General features: G+C 29.8%; 4 protein-coding genes across 4 annotated transcripts; 1 reads left to right on the forward strand and 3 right to left on the reverse strand.

The window, feature by feature from the left end:
* Positions 1 to 304: 304 nt before the first annotated feature.
* LOC123298171 (DNA helicase MCM9-like) lies at positions 305 to 5,082 on the reverse strand. Its single transcript, XM_044880099.1, has 9 exons — positions 4,995 to 5,082; positions 4,664 to 4,920; positions 3,467 to 3,803; positions 3,075 to 3,285; positions 2,421 to 2,645; positions 2,209 to 2,355; positions 907 to 1,161; positions 649 to 794; positions 305 to 570 (listed from the first exon to the last, which is right to left on the reverse strand). The coding sequence occupies exons 1-9, from the start codon at positions 5,036 to 5,038 to the stop codon at positions 348 to 350; spliced, it is 1,845 nt and encodes a 614-aa protein (XP_044736034.1). The 5' UTR covers positions 5,039 to 5,082; the 3' UTR covers positions 305 to 347.
* Positions 5,083 to 8,188: 3,106 nt separating this feature from the next.
* On the reverse strand, positions 8,189 to 9,854 carry LOC123297279 (ubiquitin-like protein 7). Its single transcript, XM_044878880.1, has 3 exons — positions 9,621 to 9,854; positions 9,273 to 9,478; positions 8,189 to 8,915 (listed from the first exon to the last, which is right to left on the reverse strand). Exons 1-3 carry the CDS (start codon positions 9,760 to 9,762, stop codon positions 8,223 to 8,225), a joined length of 1,041 nt encoding a protein of 346 aa, XP_044734815.1. The 5' UTR covers positions 9,763 to 9,854; the 3' UTR covers positions 8,189 to 8,222.
* A 1,255-nt stretch (positions 9,855 to 11,109) lies between these two features.
* LOC123297280 (probable phosphomevalonate kinase) lies at positions 11,110 to 13,576 on the forward strand. Its single transcript, XM_044878881.1, has 4 exons — positions 11,110 to 11,298; positions 11,373 to 11,569; positions 12,780 to 12,929; positions 13,353 to 13,576. The coding sequence occupies exons 1-4, from the start codon at positions 11,216 to 11,218 to the stop codon at positions 13,484 to 13,486; spliced, it is 564 nt and encodes a 187-aa protein (XP_044734816.1). The 5' UTR covers positions 11,110 to 11,215; the 3' UTR covers positions 13,487 to 13,576.
* A 1,075-nt stretch (positions 13,577 to 14,651) lies between these two features.
* LOC123297281 (40S ribosomal protein S15) lies at positions 14,652 to 16,824 on the reverse strand. Its single transcript, XM_044878882.1, has 3 exons — positions 16,687 to 16,824; positions 16,483 to 16,568; positions 14,652 to 15,062 (listed from the first exon to the last, which is right to left on the reverse strand). The coding sequence occupies exons 1-3, from the start codon at positions 16,696 to 16,698 to the stop codon at positions 14,714 to 14,716; spliced, it is 447 nt and encodes a 148-aa protein (XP_044734817.1). The 5' UTR covers positions 16,699 to 16,824; the 3' UTR covers positions 14,652 to 14,713.
* Between the last annotated feature and the right edge of the window lie 1,057 nt (positions 16,825 to 17,881).

Genomic DNA, 17,881 nt, shown 5'->3' on the forward strand with positions numbered 1-17,881 from the left:
TAAAAACAAGTAAATCGATCCAAAAAATTATTATTTATTCATGCAGGTATTATGATGTAAATTCAAATATTCGTATTGTATAAAAATGTAATATTTTATAATACCAAATCTGCCCTTGATGTGAAACTTGATATTTATATTTAGAAAATCAACCATATCTGATTGATTCAAGATATTTTCAACTTCCAATTCCGAAAGAAAGTAACTTATTAAGATTATTTCTACTAACTGGTAAGAGGTAGAGAAACACTTAAACTTAGAAAATTGTTTCTATAAAATAATTTCAGAATAATTTCTTTGGGATAATCTTAACATAGTGGCTTATTTCTAGACAATCACATAAAAACTTAATTATTAGATAACAATTCTTCTTCACGTTTTAGTATATCATATAATTCTAATTTCCCTAAAATATTTCTAACAATTTCTAAATATTGTTGTTTTGGATTTGAGCATTCCGCACGTAATAAATTTGAATCAGTATTTATTTCAGTTAAATAAACAGCCATTAATGCATCTAAAACAGTCACTTCTTCTCGGTACATAAATCGAGCATGTGCTTGTGATAATCTAGAAAAAATTATAAGTTACATATAACATAAAACATTATAATTACATTTGATAATAATATAAAATACTGCAGCTTACCGAATTAAACTATCGAGTAGACGAACTGTTGTCCGAGCAGCGCTACGGGATGGCTTCTGTCGTTGATGTTGATAGTAAATTCGTAATATATCGTTAGCATCTTGATTTAATACGGGATTTAAATTTTTTATTATCATAAAGTAAGCCTGAAATAAAATGAACGTTTTTTTGGCATACTGAATCCAATAACTTAAATTTGCTCACCATTTTGTGATATTAAAAAAAAAATTGAATTAGTGGAAAAAATTGCAAAAATACCTTTAATGTGTCGATTGGCCAATAATTTGTAGTGTCCTTAACTAATTTTGGAGTATTTAATATATGATCTGAAACAACTAAATCCCATTCTTCATTAACAGTATCACGTAATACTAAAACTAGATCAAAACGGCTAAGTAATGGAGATGCTATTGCAACACAATTCTCTAAGGGTTGATTTGCATCAAAATCTCCTTTGAAATTGGCGGCAGCTAGAATGGAACACTTTGTACTCAACTTGCACACCATACTAGCCTACAACAAAACAAATTGAGAAATAATAAAAACTAATATTTAAAAAAAAACAAGTGAAAACAAACAATTGACTGAGTTAATTGTTGAAATACCATGTATAGGCAGTGTTGATAACTCTGTCACATTTCACATACATACATATCTGACATATTTAACTGATATTCTCATATAATGCGCAAGTGTTGATGCGCACTCGTTTGTTTTTTTGACGTCACGTAAATAACAAAAGATACTCACTTTGATATTAATACATACTATAAAATTTGTACCTAATTAGCGCCCTCGTGGGTAAACAGTGATGTTTACAAAAAAATGTTTCAAACAAAAGTTGTTTATTTTTTTGTAAGGAACATTTTTTACATTTAAACTTTTATTCTATCTCTAACGGTTTACAAGATGGGTACTACGGACCCATGACCCAATTGACCCATGTTGCTCATTTACGAACTTGACCTCACTTTTTACGTCCTAAGCACGCTGTAAAAATTTCAGCTTGATATCTCTTTTCGTTTTTGAGTAATCGTGACCACAGACGGACGGACGGACGGCCGGACGGACGGCCGGACGGACGGACGGACAACCGGAAATGGATTAATTAGGTGATTTTATGAACACCTATACCAATTTTTTTTTTGTAGCATCATTATTTTTAAGCGTTACAAACTTGGGACTAAACTTATAATACTATGTATATTTCATATATACATGGTATAAAAAATTAAATTAAAATGAGTTAAAAATTAAAATAAAAAAGGTTCATAAAAACTTTTGATCAAAGGCTTTTCGTTTTCGAAAAATACAATAATAAAATTTCGAACAAAAAAATGAATATTAATTATTTGCTTTGTTTTGATTTAAGATGTAGCCAGCTTGTCTTCAAACATGCACTGATGAAGATTATTTATAATAAGTCTGCATTGTATTTGTTGTTATCATCATGTCGAATTACAAAAGGTGTAGGATTAAACAGGGGACGGTTTACCGCGGGTCTAATGTTTTGAGAGGTATATGATAACGCGAATAACAGCTAATAATTAAATACTTTACTTTTGCAACACTAATAGTTTGTTGTTCCATTGCTTCATGAATACTAGCACGATCATGTTCTCTCATTGAATTAAATTCATCGATACAACAAACTCCTCCATCAGCTAATACCAATGCACCGGCTTCTAATTGCCAATGACCATCTTCCTAAATAAAAAAAACTTAGTAATGTTTATAAAACAATTTTTTTTTTTTTTTTTAATAAAATTTACCATTACGGCAGTTACTGTTAAACCAGCTGCAGTAGAACCAATTCCAGTGGTTAACACACATCGCGGTATTACATGCCCTATCCACCTCAACAGTTGTGATTTTCCTGTACCGGGATCACCAACCATTAACAAATGTGGTTCTGTTCGAGTATGACTTTCAGAAAATTTTGAACCACCAGCCAAAATTAAAGCTACAGCAAGTTTAACCATTGTCATACCAAATATCTAGATAAATAAAGTATTGTTTTATTTATGTGAATCTTAATGGAATGGTACGGGATCAAAGCTAGAAACAGGATTATTTTCGAAAAAAAGCATGAAACTTGAAATATGAAACAGAGAATATTAAAATCGATTAAAATCCTATTTGTGTCAATAAGAATATTTTTTTTCCGAATAGAATTCATTGAAATCAGCATCTAAAATTTTACGACTTAGAAATCCATAAATATCATTTTTTTTAAATTTCAAGTCTTTGAAAAATCAAAAGTTTACTGATTTCTGAATCCAATTCACGGAATTTTCCATGAACCAGATCTTTATTTATTGAGATAATTGAAAAATTTAATTTGATCAAATTCACGCCAAATTTCATTACATTTTTTCATCTATTTCCGCTATAAACCTGTATCTGTACTACGTAATGAATCTTACCGAAGGGCATATGGATTTTAGTATAATGTGGCGTGCCGTAAATGGATCATTTTTCTCCCAAAACGTATTTATTTCATTGATAGTTGCATCAGTAACATTTGTGGTTGATTTTTGTTCGTTGAATATTTGAACATAATTTGCGCGTAACACAAGTTCTATATCAGGACGTTTACCAATCGCTACGTTATTTGAACGTTTTAATACAATTCCACTGTAATGTAATATTCAAAAATATATAATTTATAATTGTATTACAAATTTTATAAAATCCATCTCAGGTTTTGTCCAAAAAGGCAAGTAAATTTAGCATTAATGGATTGTATTGCATTGCTCTATCGAGGGAGATGAACCCTTATTAAAAATTACAATTTATTTAGAAGTATAATTCTTACGTAATTCCCACATGATCACCTGGTTTACACGAATCAACCAATTCATCTTCTAATGTGACCCACATGGATGATGGAATAGTTCCAATATTTAAATCGTTAATTTGCTCTTGTATTTTAAGCTCTTGATAATCTTTACAATCTGAATGTTGTAATTTACTTTGTATTTTTTTAAAATTCATTCCATTACATCCCTCAGGACTAGGACAAAATCTCGGTATATCAAAAATGAATTTTTTTTCATAAGTAGCAACAACTGTAAATTCGTGTTTGCATTTGGTACATAAAAGTTGTCGTTGATATTCCAACATTTTTACGGCTGTAGTTCGCACTACAGTGCCTACAAATTAAATAATAATGATAAAAATAAATAAATGATAAAAATTTTGTATTCTCTCTAAGAAATTTTGTGTCGGTAAAAATTAACTGAAAGGCTTACTCCAGCGAGAGAATGCCAAAATCTCCAAAAACACATCTAAACGAGATTCTTAAATTGAAAAATTTTTTCCGCTCATTAGTATTCTATGGTGTGTCCAGACGAAACTTGGCAACTCGGAAATTCTAATTTTTGAGGGGAATTAGCATTTTTCTAGAAAGCATAATAAATTTTAATTTTCGAAGATGTTTTGTTGGTAATTAGGTAATTCGAGGATTCAAATTTATGGAAGATTACTAACATAGCAAAAATATATTTAAAGTCCCTAATTTCCATCAAAAAACTTTTTCCTTTTTTTTAAACCTGTTATTTTTGTTTATGTACTGTGCTTTTTTGTTTGTTTTGCGGACTATTTTTGATCTATTGTTACGGGATCGGATTTGTAACAAACAATTTTTTGCTATGATTTACATTAGGGTGTCATCGAATTTTAAATTTTCAAAGCTCGAAAAGGGCATTCGAAAAATGAATTTCTGGACGCCCTTTTCGAGTTTTGAATGTTTATAATCCAAAGAGCTGTAATTTTAGTATTACTTAGTTTTATAGTTAAAGAATGTTATTTTAATTTGCCCAAAATTCTAAGGTACATTATCCCTACCTTAACCTAACCTAATAATTAATTAAATATCCGAAATTCTGCTATTTTAAAATTCACGCTCAAAAATGTTGCCAGTTCTCGTACCATAAGGTATATGGAGTACCCTGGGGGTTACCGCACCAACAAAGTATATAAATATAGATAAACCGTAAATAGCTGTATTTACCACAAATTTTAAGAAATTTTCCTAAATCACAATTTTTTGGGAATATTGTACGATGTAATTCAGGACATGCTGGTAAACCAAAAATTCGAGTGTGAACATTGTTTTTAATTGATAATTGTGGATTATTTTCTAAATTTTCAGATATTATTTTGCTTTGAACTTGTTTTATACCATCATCGCAAATTTGTAATGTATCAAGCGGATTTGTTAAAATTTTATTTCCAAAGTTTGGTAAATTTTCAAATAATTTTACAAAACTAAAAAGGAAAAGATAATCAAATTTAGCGCGATTTTTACATGCATAAACATGTCTATACAAATATATATTTACTTGATTAATAAATTGTAATGTTCGTTTAACGATTCATTTTGCATTATTTTTATAACATCTTCCTTTTGGAATCGAACAATATAATCTGTAAATTCTTCCATTATTTTTCTAAATTTTTAATTTCGATATTTTTATGTAATATCAAAATTTTTAGTTGCTTTGACATTTGACAAGTCTCTCCCGCCAAAATACTTATAAACAGACTGCATGAATAGTCTTTGAAAATATACCAACTGTTACTAATATCTATAAAAACCTATGTGATAGAATGTTTTGAATATTTTCCTGTTTTTGGGAGTTCAAAATCTATAATAGTCTAAGATCCCAATTAGGATCGACCTTCACCCATCTCTTTACCGAATGAAAGTTATTTTTTATGAAATATAAAATGTTAACAAATATCCCTGCAATGGGTTGCCTAAAAAAATGTGGTCCAGACTACTTTTAGTGAAAATATCAAGAGTAAAATTTTTTGAAATTTTTCACTGACTTACATATCTAACGAATATTGATCTACTCGAAAGTAAAAGCCATAAAGAATATGCAGCAGCTATGCTGTCTGCCTCTTTTCGTTCACTATTTTCGCATTTATACAACTATACAAGTTGTGAATAGTAATTACGTTCATCTGTTAATTCATTGCCTCACATATATAAATAAAGATAATTTTATTGCAAATACGGTGATATGATTGTCCACAAAATACCAGTCAAAAAATAAAGTTTACAAGCTTTCCAAGTTTTGATGTTTTTATTAAAAGTTGTCTGGACCATATTTTTTAGGGCAACCCACAACAGGGATATTTGTAAATATTTTACATTTCATAAAAAATAACTTTCATTCGGTAAACAGATGGGTGAAGGTCGACCTTAATTCGGATCTTGTACTATAAGAAAATGTAAAAAATCCTATGCAGTTTTTTAGTCACAGACCTGTGTAATTAATGCGAGAGCATAATTATTCATGCGCATGGATTAATATACAATATAATATCCTGGCCTGGCGAGTATTTACAACGTAATAATTGCCATTCAATAAATATTATTTAATAATTAAACTTTACTAATCTGTGATACAAGTCATACTTTAAAATATTCTTTGCAACTAAACAAAATCTGATCAAGATCTAACACAGTGATATAATTGTACTTATTTTGTATAAAAACTTTAATAAGAAAAGAAGAATCTCTGTTAATTTGATTTAAGAAAATGTACAATGATTTTTCATGAAAACTTAAAACATTTTTTTTTGTTATAAATAAATAAAAATTGTTATATATTTTAAATTTTGTTTTATTTTTTAAATTTTCTATCCAAGTTTTTCTTTCAGAACAAAATTACCAATTAATTAATTATTTAGGAAAGGTAAGTATTAAGTTAATTATATGTTTATAAAAAAAGCGGGGTGACTGTGTCTGTATAGCACTTGCCTATGAAATCAAAGCACGTTGGTTCGTATTCTGGTATGGATAACAATTTTCCTTTTAAATTAAGGTAGTACCAGCATGAAATCACTTTTCGACAGATTTGGCCGAATTTTTTTTCTCGGGTTTATAATAGCTTTATTTATGAATTCCTAAAATTTCATAATTTTTGACCGTTTAGATCGCGAGATATTTAAAGACAAAGTTCGCGATTTTGAGGGTCATGTCCCATTTAAAGCATGTAAAATGTCTGGTCTCTCCAACTATTTTTTATGATATTATTATATATTGAAGAAAAAGTAGAAAAAAATGTTTATACAATACAATTCTAAAAAAAAAATTTAAAAATTAATTTTCACTTTCGAGATATTAATTTTGACGTAAATTGATCGAAATTGGGACGTTGGCATAATTATTTCCCATTTTAAACGGTCAAAATTTCTGAAACTTTGGGAATTAATAGTAAGCATTATTAAATTCTTAAATTTAATTTTTCGTTAAATTCTGTCGAAAAAAAAATTGTACCATTGCTTTAACATAGAAACTGCAAATACCATGCTGGTACTACCTTAAATGATTTTTTTTTTCATGATGTTAAAAATTTTCTCCTCTTTTTTAAGTTTCAAATATCTATATGCACCGCCCCGCCCCGCCCTCTTGGTATAATAACGTTAATTGTACATATGTCATAAATCACTATTCTGTCAGGGGGTGGGAATTAAAATAACATAAAATATACCTCCTCGCTTTCTCACTTATTTGTCGCTTTTGGTTCTCATAACAATTATCTAAAAAAAAGGCATGATATCGACATAATAAGTTATTTAATTAAAAAATTAATCGGGACAATGCTAGTAGTACATTTTTGATTGGACGAGTTCACATTTTCGAATACAATAACTGTGGCGTCCATATGCTACCATGCCATTTCTTTGTTGAATTAACAAAATATTATGCGGTAAGGATATTGATAATTGAAAGTTGCAACTCCGCCAACAGGCGATAATAATTCGTACTTATTAAAACTGGAAGTGGGCCGATTTTCAGTAGTTCCAATAGACCTTTTCATTTTAGAATCACGATTCACTTTTGTTTGGGGCTAAATAATTAATTGCTGTTAGTCCGAAAAAATAAACTCTGCACTTGCGCTTATGACATGATGAAAAGGTCTATTTAGACTACCAGATTGCATTACCAAAGGCAATACTCGTACTTGTCATGGTCTTTATATATTACCTTAACCATTTTTAAAGGCCAATAAAAAAGACCGAGAATAACTCTCGTTTGTACATTAAAGTTAAAAAGTACACTTGACTATTTATGTATACTAAGCATGTGTACTATTGCTGTGCATATAGAATACAACATTTTTATAATATTTTACGGAGGCAACACTTTTAAGTACACATATAAGATAGAGAAACTGATTTTGTATCCATTACGTGTGCAATGTATTTTGATCCGAGCAACGCCGGGTTTCGCTGCTAATAATTTGTTCAATTATTAAGGATTGTAGAAGAAATTAATTAAGGATTGAATTTGGAACGGGAAATCATTAACATACAGCAGCATGTTGAAACACCACTTTTTTTTTTTTAATTTCTAACTTTTGGGAGTATTAAGTACTTACAATTGCAATTGTCATTGTCAATTCTAAGTCTACAAAGCCTTTATCTATCTACCTTTATCGATTGAGTATTAAAATTATTTAGATTAGTAGTTTTAAAAAAGTGTTCGATTTCATTAATGCTAGTTTAAATAAATCAAAAATTTTTATAAAGCTATATTTTTATTACAGTAAAATTTACATTCCCGGAGACATAACTCCACTAAACACTAAATCTATAGCAGCCTGAACATCTCCACCAGTTGCTTGTAATGCTTGAATATTTGTAACAAGATTATTTAAACCCAATTCTCTCATTTGATTCAATTGTGGTGCTAATCTTCTAGTAATGGATTCAATTGATTCTTCTTCACTTTGTGATCCCCCCGTGGAAGGTGAGTTAGTGGATACATTTGCAAAAGCTTGTTGCATAGCATTGTTAAACATTTCATTTGTGATAATAAGGCCTCCGAGATTGCTTGGAGATGACGATGATGGATTTACGGGTACTTGTGCACTAGCCAAAGCTGCTGCTAACTGTGCCGCAGTTATAGCAGACTGTTGACCTGAAGATTGTCCTTCACTACTTGATGAATCCATATCATCATCAGAAAGTGCTTCTAACGAATATGAATAACCGGAACTGGTTCCAGGAACATCAGGATTTAAATTAGAAGCTTCATCGTGGATAGAGTTCATCATAAAAGCAGCTATATGAGCTGCTACATCGACAAGACTTGGATGTAATTCCAGAAGACGTTGTAAAACTTGACTATCAGTCAAATGAATAAGTAATTCTGGATCTTGTAAAATTGCCAAAGATACCAAATCTTTATTTAAACCAGGAGAAGCTTGAATAATGTTTTGCATGACGTCGAGTCTAGATAACCCCTGAAAATATTAAATGATAATTGTTATTATTATTAAAATGTATCAATCAATTATGGAAACGGTCTCAAAACCAGAAAAGAACACTTTGTTTTGAAAAACGAAAAAATACATGTTCAACATTTAAAAAAAAAAGTTTATCTAATGAAAATCCGATGCCTCTCTTCGTTAAGGCTCTAATTGTAACATTTTTTAAATAAATTTACCATAATTTCAGTTTAAAATCTAATCTAAATAAAATCCTTCATTACAAACAATCAAGTATTTTTACAAACATTGATAGACAAATCAATACATTAAGGACATTTAAACAAATAATTCTGTTAATCGTTATTTTATAGGTGAATAATAATAGTTTACCTGTAATACGGAACGATAATTAGGAGATAATTTAAATGTTTTAAATGCCGTTGATAATTGTTGAATATCAGTTTCATTCATTTTTTTCACAGGTGCAGGTTTTTCCTCATGTATTTTTTTCAAAGCGTGAACAGTTACACCTTGCTTGATTCCATATTTAGATAAAGTATCATTATCACAAAGAATATTTCCGCAATATGTTAATTCTAAAATATTCAGATAAAAAAATCAAGACTGAGTAATTTTTATAAAGATTCTGAGATCTCAAAAGTTATGCCTAACTAAAAAAGTTGAGATGGAAAAAATTGACTTCAAAGGTATAACGTAAGTGTAAAATCCTTAACATACCTAAATCTTCTTTTTGGAAATTTAATTTTTGAGCTGCGTCATTCTTCAAATTATCCACAGTTTCATTACAATCAATATCAACTTTAATTCGAGTATTTTGATTTGAGTGTAATCGAATTCCAATTAAATTAAGCGCAACCATTATTAATTGTTATACAAAATTTCTATGGAGTCTTTTGTCTACGATATTCTTGTCATTCACGTAAAACGAAAACAATGTTGATGTTGAACAATAAAAATATTGAATTATAAATAGACAAGATTGGCATGCGCGTATTCCAATATTTTGACATTAAAAGTGTAAGCGTTCATTAACCCTTTTTTTTTATACATAATCGATTAGTATGTGTTCTGTTGTCCTTTTCATTTGTTCAATAACCCTATCAGACATCATTTTTAATAAAATACTACATAAAGTATATATGACATAAATGATATATAAATGAATAAGAAAACTATACTGAAATTTATTAAATCCATTATTTCAACAAGATATTATAAATTTCAACTGATACTGGATTTGGTACTAGAATATAAGTAGCAGGGGCGGATTTATGCGTAGGCAAAGTAGACCTGTGCCTACGGCGGCAAAAAATTCGTTTCAATTATTAAAAATTTTTTTCTTAAATAAAAATGTAAAAATGTGAATTTTTTTCAATTTTAGTCAATTTTGCGTGAAACAATCATTTGAAAAAGTCGCCACTTCACTTAAACTATATCTAGTTACTATGTTCGCGATTGTCACTATCCTGGAAGTTTTAGAACGTTTCTCAGAAATACTCTAACCTAACCTTCCGTCTTGTTTTGGTCAACTGTACCATGTCAGAGACTGTACTGAAGTATTTGAATCGTTTAAAATGAGTGATAACAGCGGGTATCAGTACTCTAAACTAAGAAAAGAGAAAGTGTTTGACCGCTATCAGTGTGTGTTTGTCTGTCTGTTGCATCGTATTGCCTAAACGGATGAACCGATTTTGATTTTTTTGTTTCGTTTGAAATATAATTTAATAGGAGTGTTCTTAGCTATGTTTCAAGTTCGAATCAGTTTGGAGAAGGCTCTAAAAAAGAAATTTAATAGAGAGTGTTCTTAGATATGTTTCAAATACGAGGAAGTTAGGATTCTGTACCCGAAAAATTAAAATTATCCGAATACTTTGTCGGAGGTTTTTTAAATTTTGTAAATTTCGTTTGTACATTAGCATTGTCAGTCTATTTTATTTTGTTGTTGTCTGTGACCACAGATATACATGGACATAAAGTCTTTTTATGCCACGTGTCGAAAATCTGACTTCTGACCATAGAATTTCTGACACATGTTATGATTACTAATAATTTTGGGTAGGAATCTATTGGTGCTAAGCTAAATGCTAATAATAATGCACTATCGAATATGAAGATAATAGCTATGGAAAACTTGGTAGGATATATGAATTTTTGATTAGGATCACAGATAATATCGGTATGAATTATTATTACCTCAGAGGCCATCGAGTTCAACTGACTGAGTCTTGAATAGTTTCTTACAATTAGTCTATGAAAAAACTAATTGTTTATGAAAGTCAAAAATCTTAGCACAAATTATGTATTATTGAATAATGGATTTACCTAGAATAATTTTTTTAGTAAGTGGAAAAAGAAAATCCGGAAAAGATTATACAGTTGAGAAAATAAAAGAATCGTTAGTTACATCATTGAAACATATTAAACATTCAATTATTATTTAAAAATAATTATAATTATTACTTTTCCAAGGATTGGTGTTCATTGTGAGATAGTACGAATTTCGGCTCCAATAAAAACGCATTGGGCTAATAATTTAGGATTAAATTTAAATGAATTATTAGGTGATGGGCCATACAAAGAAAAATATAGAGTGGATATGATTAAATGGAGCGATGAAATTCGTCAGAAGGACTACGGATATTTTTGTAAAGCAGCATGTAAAGATGGTATATCATTCTTTTTATAAAATTTTGTTTTGAGGGTCGTATAACTTCAACAAAATCTATCAAAAATATTAAAAAGATCCATTAAAAATTTTCGCAGGACTTAAAATGAATCAATTATATATTGTAAAAGTAAAGTTTTTGTACATCATAAAAAAACGACAAAAACAGAATTATATACTGCCCCGACTCACAGTTAAAGTGGTAGGTAGCCCTTATACGGAAGCCTGGTTGGTTCACAATCAACATATGAAAAAGTGGCGCTCTTCTCGCCCATAAGTTAACTATCGCCATGGAGGTCCAGGAAGTGACCTCCTTAAAATAATCGCCTCTAAAGTCATTAAAAAATATACACTAGCAAATATGAGAATAGCAATAAGAAAAAAACCATTTCATCAAAAACCATGAAAAAATATTGGCCTCACAGATGAGACATATAGAAATGAATACGAGGCTGATCGGTATAAGGACAGGGGTGGTGAACCTTTATTTATCAATGTGCCATTTTTTATAAAGAAAAGTTTAATGAGACCGTAGACGTATGAAAATTTTGTCAACGAAATTGACTGTTATGCTTAGGGTTGCCACCTCAAAAATCCACGAAGTTGGAAGAGAGTGAAATTAATCTAATTATACCACCGAGTTATAGTATATAGTATACGAATAGTGTTCGACATTTTGGATGTTTTGACCATTCAGTTTTTCCATAATTAAATAAATATGCTTTAAGTATTTTAAATAAAAGTTGCTTAGAATTATCGAATTTACCTGAATATGAAACAAAAATCCAAAAATATCATTTTTTATTGAACTCTGGAGAATTTATGTTCATATGGGATTCGGGAGAGTCTTTCCCGGAGAGACTACACGATTTCAAGAGTCTCCCGATCAAATCTGGAGAGATGCCAACCCTAATTATGCTAGGCAATTGCAGTTTAATTAATTATGCTATGTAATTGCAGCAAACTCTATTATTAGATATTGCAGTCTCGATATAACTAAAAACGAGCGCGTATTAGTTCGTAATATAATACTTTATAGTGAACTTTGTGCCCAAAATATTGTATCGCGTGCCATTGGTACGCCATCCCGGCTTTAGGACAAAATATCTACGCGTGTTAATCACTAAACTCACCTATCCAATATTCCCAATGTCTTCATAAAACACTTTCTACACCAGTTGTACAAATTACGGTAATTCTTTTAATTGCAGCTACAAAAAAATTTATATGGATAGTGAGTGATACGAGAAGAAAAACAGATTTGAAATGGTTTCGTGAAACTTATGGAGAAAAAATCAAGACAATTAGAGTTACTACATCGAATGAAATTAGAGAACAGCGAGGGTGGATATTTAAAACAGGTAAAATAATTTTTGCTATTAGTTAAAATGTTAGAGCATCGGAATAGAAAATCTTTCAGGGTATTTAAACAACTAATTATGTTAAATTCTTCTTGTGTATATCATAAAGCGAAATTGAAACTTTTAAAATGTATGATAAAAAAATTTCGAGCTGGGCCGTAACTCTGCTTTTACTAACAATGGAGGTGACGCGTTAATTTACAGAAAAAAAATATGTAACGATTGAAAACAAAGTAATAAATTTTCCAACATGGCATTAAGAGATATACATGACATGTTCCACAGGTTGTGGGTTCGATCCCCCGTTCGAATGTACTTTAATTTATTTGATGTCAAAATGGTTGACCCTCTTTCATGACCAAAGATATTATCTTGGTAGAAAATATAAAAAAATGTTTATAATTAATTTGTAATTTAATTTAGGTGTGGATGATTCAATATCCGAGTGTGATTTGGATGACGTTAATGAATGGGATTATGTAATAAATAATACACCACAAAATTATGAAACAGATTTATCAAAAGTTTTAACTTATATGAAAACTTTTGTTGTTTAAAGGAGTTAAAAGGATCAATGAAGCTCTAAGTTCTAAATATTGTAAAGTTAACTTTAATTAATCTTTTTACAAGAAATATTTTATTATGAATGTAACAAAGTATTATATTTGGATATTATTACATCATTATTATGTAATTTTATAATTCTGAAATAAATAATTTTTCATAATTTAAGTAAATTACTGTAGCAATTTAGAACCGTAATGGAAGAGACTTTTTAGACTAAGTTTTAGACAAATTGGCTTATTGATGATTTTTGTAGTATACAGAATGAAAAACACTGAACTTTGAACGTATAATTTTTCGAGTGTACTAAGGTTATTGCCTCGCTATGGGCTTAGTGCTTGCCTGGCAGTAATTGCAGAATTAACATTTTGGGCATCAAACAACAAACACTTATAGACCCGTTTCTATTCGAAAAAAAAACCAAAAATTGTAGGTCCTTCCTTTTCATACTATTATCCTCACCACCTCGCCTAAAAATTGGTCAATTTCAAAAATTCAACTGCTTATAGCTAAATAACGGATAAAGATATAGGGTCGAATCTTGGCTCATAATACGTATTTTTGAATTATCTTCATCTTTCTTATTCAATGCTATCATTAGTTTACCCAAAATATTTCAAAAAACCCGCCAAAAAAATCGTTCTGGGCCAAAATTTTGTTTTTAATAACATTGCGAACCCATCATCTATCGTCACATTGAACTATTCGGTTTTACTTTTAACTTTCAAATTTTGTTATGGTATCAAAGTGTAGTTTTACATTTTATGAATATGTTGCAAATTCGATATCTAATCTCATCTAATCAATGGGTATACATGGTCTTACAACAAAGTTTTTGTTAATTCGTCGTTCACGTTTTAAAAACGAATAGAACATCTCGACTCAAGAGCATTGCATCAATATGTAATTAACGGAAACTGAAAGATAATGAAAAGAGAAAAAATAGCGCTTACATAGACCCTGTAATTTACTGGAACCGATAACACAAATCATTTTGCGTTTTCGGTCTACCATAATGAACTTTTTGAAATTTGGGATTTGAAAAGATCGTAAAGCATCAAGCGTATTAAAAATTAAAATAAACATAATTATTAATTTGAACCTACTATTAAAAAAGTTTATAGGAATAGAAATTTGAAATAAATGAATAAACAGAAATTACTCAAATAATACAGCTTTTATTAAACATTAAATAAGATGTACATTTAAGTAAAAAACAATTACTTAAGAGGAATGAACCTAGAACTGTGTGTGGCACCAATACCTGGTCGACCGTGCTTTACAGGTTTGTATGTAACAGAAAATTCACCTAAGTAATGTCCAATCATTTCTGGTTTAATTTCAACTTGGTTAAATGCTTTACCGTTGTATACGCCAACAATTGATCCAACCATTTCAGGGACAATAATCATATTTCGTAAATGTGTTTTTACAATTTCTGGTTTTTCATTTGGTGGTGCTTCTTTTTTAGCTTTACGCAATTTTTTGATAAGTGCTAAAGGTTTACGTTTTAATCCACGTGAAAAACGACGTCTACCTCTAGCATGGAGTAATTCTACCAATTGTTCACTGAAAATAAAATTAATCATATTAAAAATACGATCAGCTGATATTTTTTAATTTTAACTAAATTTTAAGTAACATAGTAAAATCATATATCAAAATTTGCGTTAAACCAAAGTCCCCAAGAAATATCAGCGGTAGGTAAATGATACTTTCAGAGCACTTCGTTTAAGTTTCCACCATGGATATAGGAATATTTTAAAAGGGATGGAGCATAATCGAGTGGGGTGAGTCTCACTCAGGGGGAAGAGGCAGGGTATCATTGTGCCTACTTTCTTGGCTGTTAACTAGGCGCATGCCGCAACCAATCAAAAGCAGGCATATTGCTTGAGGCAATCTAAAACCATGGATATAGAAATATAAAAATCTAAAACACGAAATATTATCGTTCTATTTGAATTTCCCGCAAATGAGAGCCGCAGGCAATCAAAAGTAGGCACATTGCTTCCCCCCTGATTGATACACCCCCTCGTCTAAAGTAGGACTTTATACTACATCCCTACTATAATTACTATAATTACTAGATCCGTGGTTTCCAACCTCAAATTTCAAAAGAGATGATCGACATCTTGAATTTTAGGTCATTTATCTCAATAAATATTGAGCAAACTTATGTTAAAAGTGAGATTCAAAACTGACAATTTGAGAATGAAAACGGCTTTTATTTGATTAAGAACTTTTTGGACATCTTTTTAACCAAGGATTAACGAGTTTTAGAAACTTTTCAAATTCACATTTTCGAAAGTTTTAAGCAGTTATAATATGGATTCTCAACAATTTTTTCATGACCCACTTTTTACGTGAAATATTTATCTAAATAATTAACTTCGTGTCTAAAATTCAATATGGTGGCCATCCTTAAGTTTAGGATGGTTATATTCATACATAGTGGAATTTGCAGCACGAGCCGTATTTATATTTTGCCTAAATCAAATCAATTTGAGACACACTGGAAAAACGATTATGTATGACTGGCTTTAATGTTCTTTTTTTTTTATTGAGCACCAAATTTCGATAGGGGATTCCCCAATATCGATTGAGACTTCCGAAAACTTTAATTAACGGTCTCCAAGGCGGCCAAATTCAATTCTTTGGAAATCGATAGACTTACTAAATAAATGTTACTACCAGCTTCAATATCCCATTAAAATGTTTCATTAACTTATGATTTAATGAAATTCGTGGTTTAAATTTCCACAGATGTTGTGTTATACCTTGATTTAGTAATCAAAGCATAAATTTTGGTATGTCACAAACTACACGAAACATTAGGAATTTATATTACTTATTTCCTTGTTTAAATCATCAATTTCATATAGAATTCATCATCAAATTTTGTTGTTCAAAGAAGTAATAGTAAAGCTATGAATGTTTATTATATTCATAACCTAAAATTATTGGGAATAAAATACAAAAAATAACTTACACTGGCATATCTAATAATTGATCAAGATCGACTCCGCGAAAAGTGAATTTACGGAAAGTCCTTTTCTTCTTTTGAGTTTCATCAACCTAAAAATTAAGAATTTCACATCAAAAAACATGTTAACAAAAAATTTTCAATACATAATTTTACATATTATAAAATATTTTTATTTCATTAAAATTAAAAAATTTGTACAAAACGTACCTTGTCTGCCATTTTTAGATTTTAAAATATAAACTTCTGTTAAAATTATCAAATTAAATGTAATGATAATCTAAGATTACAAATTTAAGTAATCAAAGAACTCATGCAGCCATAACTGGATAAGTGAAAAGAATTCAGATTAGTTCCTACAGTTGGTATCCGGCGCTGTTTTAAATAAAAGGCGGGTATTTTGGATCTTGATTAGTTTTATAAAACGTTTTTAACTTTTCTGTTACATTTTATAAAAGAAAAATATCAACATAATTTTTTTTTCAATATATTTATAAGAGAAGTATTGATTGATACATAAAACATACATAAATTTGATTACTAATTTATATTGCTTTTAATGGTATTAAAAGTTTTTAATATCACATAAGAAGAGACATAAATATAGTGGTTGCGTTCAAACCTACCTGTCCTACATATTTATTCTCAGCTCAGTCGAACCTTTCGTACGGCATTATCGCTGCATAAATGCCAAAGAAAAGACTTAATACATCGCTTAAAAATTGTTGATGGCAGAAATAAAATTATCTAATGGCAGAAGTGAGATGTTGCATGATACTATTTTCGTCTGTCACCATATTAACTTATAAACGAAATAAGATAGTGCGTTGAAATTTCAATTCTATGCTTTAAATTGATTTCAAATTTGTAAACGAACAAAATAGGAAAATGAATGCTTATGACAGCTTCGGGAATTTTGTACATAGATATTTTTTGTACATAGATAACAGTCTCCATCCTTTTGCAGGGATTTTACAAATTGTTTCATCAACTCCAATTTGATATGGAGAGGTGGCAACAAAACTTTTTCTGGCGGCACCAAAGTAGTACTGATAATATTTTTATCCCCAGGTTTTAAAGTTTCTCGGGGTGGTCAATCACTTTTAGTCCAGTGCTGTTTTCTAGCTCTACTATCCCATAAGCATAAGAAGCATGGATATTTAGTATAGCCTGCTTGCTGATACCCAAAAGCATCGTAAGTATTTTGAAGTCCCCACAAACCATCCTCTGATGGTCCTGATATTTGATTCTTTCCAGGGTAATGGCCAAATTGTTATAGTTAATTTTCTTCCATATGCATAGAATAATTCATTGGAAGCGAAGCTAATTTATTTTTATTGTGCAATAATACTACTTTAAGATTAATTTTATATAATATTACTATAAAATACTACTTAAAGACTAG

Source organism: Chrysoperla carnea, chromosome 4 (genome assembly GCF_905475395.1).
Source record: "Chrysoperla carnea chromosome 4, inChrCarn1.1, whole genome shotgun sequence".
Lineage (NCBI taxonomy): Eukaryota > Metazoa > Arthropoda > Insecta > Neuroptera > Chrysopidae > Chrysoperla > Chrysoperla carnea.